General features: G+C 43.3%; 1 protein-coding gene across 1 annotated transcript in view; it reads right to left on the bottom strand.

Moving 5' to 3' along the window:
• Window positions 1-3,066: 3,066 nt before the first annotated feature.
• The window catches only part of EPHX1 (epoxide hydrolase 1), an 11,953-nt gene continuing 11,014 nt past the window's right edge, over window positions 3,067-4,005 (bottom strand). The window contains exon 8 of the mRNA XM_010171511.1: window positions 3,067-3,416. Within this exon, the coding sequence (XP_010169813.1) occupies window positions 3,191-3,416 (226 nt within the window). The 3' untranslated portion in view covers window positions 3,067-3,190. The remainder of the gene's footprint in view (window positions 3,417-4,005) is intronic.

Genomic DNA, 4,005 nt, shown 5'->3' with positions numbered 1-4,005 from the left:
TACCAAGAGCCTTAATCCCACAAAACAGCCTAGCCTGCCCTACAGCAGCGCATTTGGCCTCGTGAGAGGAAACAGTCTGAATGGCTCACTTGAATGCAAACAAGCATAACAGAGCAGGGAGTCCTTCCTCACTGCTTCTTACTGTTGCAATAATCTGGTATGCAGTTACTTGCTAACTGAAATGTTAAAACTATTTCTGATTATCTGACTTTTGTACTGCTCACTGTAGTACTGTACCAAATAACTGCCCATTAGTCAATACCAGAGTGTATCAGAAGGGAGTCTGGGTTCACTCAAGGTGGTTATCAAATCCAAATCTCAGGCTCCTGGGAGAGTTGCTCCCTGCAGGGAGAGATGCAGATGCTATCATTAGCCCACAAACACTTCATTAGTATTAAGCCTTGCACTACAGGCAGTGGGATGGGCTGTGCTTTGCTTAAAACAGATGATTATTTTGAAAAAGGGGAAGGGGATTGGTGGCAGGCTCTACAGCTGGCACAGAGATCAATTTTATAGTCTTTCACATGGTCATACTAGTTCACTGAATCTTTGTATCTAAGTGTAGATCAGTAGGTGATGAACAACTGTTGCTGATAGCTGTGGGCTTAAGGTTTGAGACACGTGACATCAGAATTCAGAACAACCTTTGCTATATAGCAAGTGCTTACTTATAATTTTTAAGCTTTTACAGTCTGTACCTTTTATGTCCAGATATTTTTCTCTTTCAGAGAGTAGCTAATCAAACCCATTTTTGTGCTAGATTTAGTGTCTATCTTCTGTGCTCAGTAAAACCGCCAGCGTGGACAGCTCATGTATGCAGTAGGCTGAAGTGCACTTACCTGGTGTGCTTGGTTACTGCCTCTGTTCATTATCACTGGCTCAGACTGCTGAGTGCTGTGAGGCGTATTTAAAAATAGAAAGGTTCTACAGGTGGTTGTTTTTTGTCCAGCTCACTGGTGACTGAGCCTGGATGAGCTGCAGTAATACAAGATCACAACACAGAGTTCTGATGCGCCTCCTGTCATCGAGGCTGGGCCCCTTCAAGCAGATCTGCTCCAGAAGGGAGACAGAAAATGCTTCGAGCCTTCTACTCACATGTGAAAATCGGTTTGGCAGGTATCACATAGCAAACTTCCTTCCCACTTACTTTATCTGCGTTGTGACTGAGCAGTCCCTGGGGAAGTATTCAGTTCTATGGGTACATGGCAGTGCTCCCTAGCACCACAGCAGATGTCTGCATGTGCGTTAGTGATGAGAGAGGATGATCTCCAGCTCTGAAATACAAGGCCACACAGGGGACAGAAGTAAGGCAAAAACAAATGGCCAGGGATCAAGATTTGTGCAAGAGGAAGCACAGTGGTGCCTGTAAACAGCTGTCATTGAAGAGGTGAGCTGGTTCCTCCTGAATAAGCAACCTCTTTTTAATATACTGCACCTGAAACAAGTTTGGGGATGGTCTTTTGTGAGAAGAGTCTATTTTAGACAAAGTGAATGATTCTGTATTTTCTTCCTGTCTACTCAAAACAGACTGGGCCTGAACCACACAATATTTTGCAAATGAGAACACAGTTTTTTACTAATGAAAGCATTTACAAGTAAAGGTAGAATTAGTGCTCACTACTAATCTGGAAGCAGTCAGCTGTATTAAAAGAATTCAGGTACAGCTTGAAGTCTAAGGCAGTGCTGCAGTTGAGTCCTGGAGGGAGACCCGAGAGCTACTGTGCCTTCCCCTACTGGCACCCAGGTGCAGGAGCACAGAAGGCAGAGGAAAGGTAGTGAGAGGTCTTGTCTCTGCTCAGAAAACTGATCCAAGCTGGTCCACAACCAGTCTGCCCTAATGATTCTCGGTCATGGCATATCAGGTGGCTTTGAGCACTGAGATTCACATGTGCCCAGCCAGGAGTGTTGAATTGCCTCCTGTGAAACAAACTAGTTGGTATTCTTGAGTCTAAAGCCCTGTGGGAGTGACTGTTATTTAACAGCTTCTGTTTCAATTAATATTGTGAAATAATACTAATCCCTGCTAAGTGTTATTAGTGGATTATATTTCCCTGTGCTTGCAGGGGTAGGGAAATATATCAGAAGTGACTGGAGAACAAAACCATACCAAAGTCGGTCATCTGGATACAGTTTAAGTGTTTGAAGCTCAACTGCACACACTAGGGACTGTTGCTGGCAAAGACATACAGCCCTTCAAATTCAATTTTCTTTGAGCAGTTTGCCTTCAATCTGACCTCTGTAGCAGCTGCAGTACAGAATCAATAGGTTCTGAACTCACGCTTTTCTTTGCTGTCACCAAGTAAAATCTCAGTTATTAAAAAAAATTAAAAGAAAAAGACAAGTGTTATTAAAAATATGAATGCAAGTTTCTTTTAATTTTGAATTAATCAAAGTTTTATTCTTTAATAAGAGGTATTTACAGTACCCTGCAGAAGCAGTGCAAAGCCACAGTGGCTTGAGCCTATCCATGGCTATGACTTTAGTTAAGAGTACAAATTCAGTGCAGAGGTGGCTTGGGCTATAATTACAGCTCCTTCTGGTCTGAGCTACAGGCGCCTTGTGTTTCAGCTGCTCCTCACAGGTTGCTGTCCCCAGAGCCTGGCGCAGGGGAGCTGAGCTTCCTCACAGCCAGGAAGCTGCTTGCCAGCCCAGGCTGGAAGAGAAAGGCAGCCAGCAGTAGCCAGCTGGCTAGTGTAAAGGTACTGTAGATCATCAATGCTGATTAACTGATGCACTCATGCAAGTTAGGTCTTGCTAGTCCCTATTCCCCATTCTTTATGTAAGGAACCTCACACCTACACCCACTCATGTTTTACTGCTGCTGTGAAAAAAAGCCTTTCATAACAATTAAACTGTTATTAGTTATGTTATTAGTTGTAAGGTCTGTTTTTCAATTTCAAAGCAAGAGTCAGGAACACTACAGAACAGATCTCAGAAGTCAGTGCTTGGGGGACAAGATAACCAAATAATCTTCATGCTACTTCCTTAGCCTAGCTGAACAAAAAAACCCAACCCAAAATCAGTAGGTTCCCCACAGCAGCGTATCTCAGTGAAATATACTGCATTTTTCTCGCTGTCCTCTCTCATACCTGGTCAAGAATAATATCTAATTACATGGATTACAGTAGACTTAGTAAGGCCTGTACACATGCTAAGCTATAAGCAATTACCCTGCTGTTTGTTAGGGGAGTTATTCTCCTTTCTTTCTCCAAAGTTGCTCTTTCTCTACTTTTCCAACAAATTGCAGAATATCTTCAGCAAGAAGTTCAGGTTCCTCCAAAGCTGCAAAGTGGCCACCTCGAGGCATGAAATGGAAGGAAACTATGTTGGTGTATTTCTTCTGGGCCCAAGCCTGGGGTGTGTGCATGACTTCATTAGGGAAGGAGGCAATGCCAGTAGGTACTTGTACTGCAATCCTGAGAGAAGAGAGAGAATCATTTTCATCTTTCAAACACTTACCTTGGCAAGAAAGGGAAAGTCCTAAGGAAATGTTGTTCTTAAACCGTTGGGCATGGTGGTGTTAGCCAATTAAAATTTGACTTCCAGGTCCTAAATTTGAAGCCTAGACAACACACCCATGCCTGGAAAAAAATATTTTTTTGCATACATTGCTATTAAGGCAGTTTTGCAAGGGATCCAGGGCACGAGCATTGGAAGCACAGAGATTGAGAAGAGAGCCCCAGGAGGTGGTGGGTATCAAGTTTCCTCATGCTGCGTTCAGGACTCAGGAGTCATGTATTTCAGGGAAAGCACACCATCGGGCAGTGGCTGGAGAGAGATTTACAGTGAAGATTACAACTAGAACATGTTAAGCCTGGCAGGACAACTGGAGGGTAGGGTAGAGGAAGAATTATCTTGAACTGCTGCAAACGGGAAGGATGGGGGAGGAATGATAGAGAGTAAAAATCTAGACTAGTTCAGAGGAAACATTTCTGGACATGAGAAAAGTAATGAGTAATGTAGCCCTGTAAAGTAGCTCTTGCTTTTAACTGGCACAGATGTACT

This window comes from Antrostomus carolinensis, unplaced genomic scaffold (assembly GCF_000700745.2).
Source record: "Antrostomus carolinensis isolate BGI_N321 unplaced genomic scaffold, ASM70074v2 scaffold50917, whole genome shotgun sequence".
In the NCBI taxonomy this organism is placed as follows: Eukaryota; Metazoa; Chordata; class Aves; order Caprimulgiformes; family Caprimulgidae; genus Antrostomus; species Antrostomus carolinensis.
This window is presented reverse-complemented; position numbering and strand designations above follow the sequence as displayed.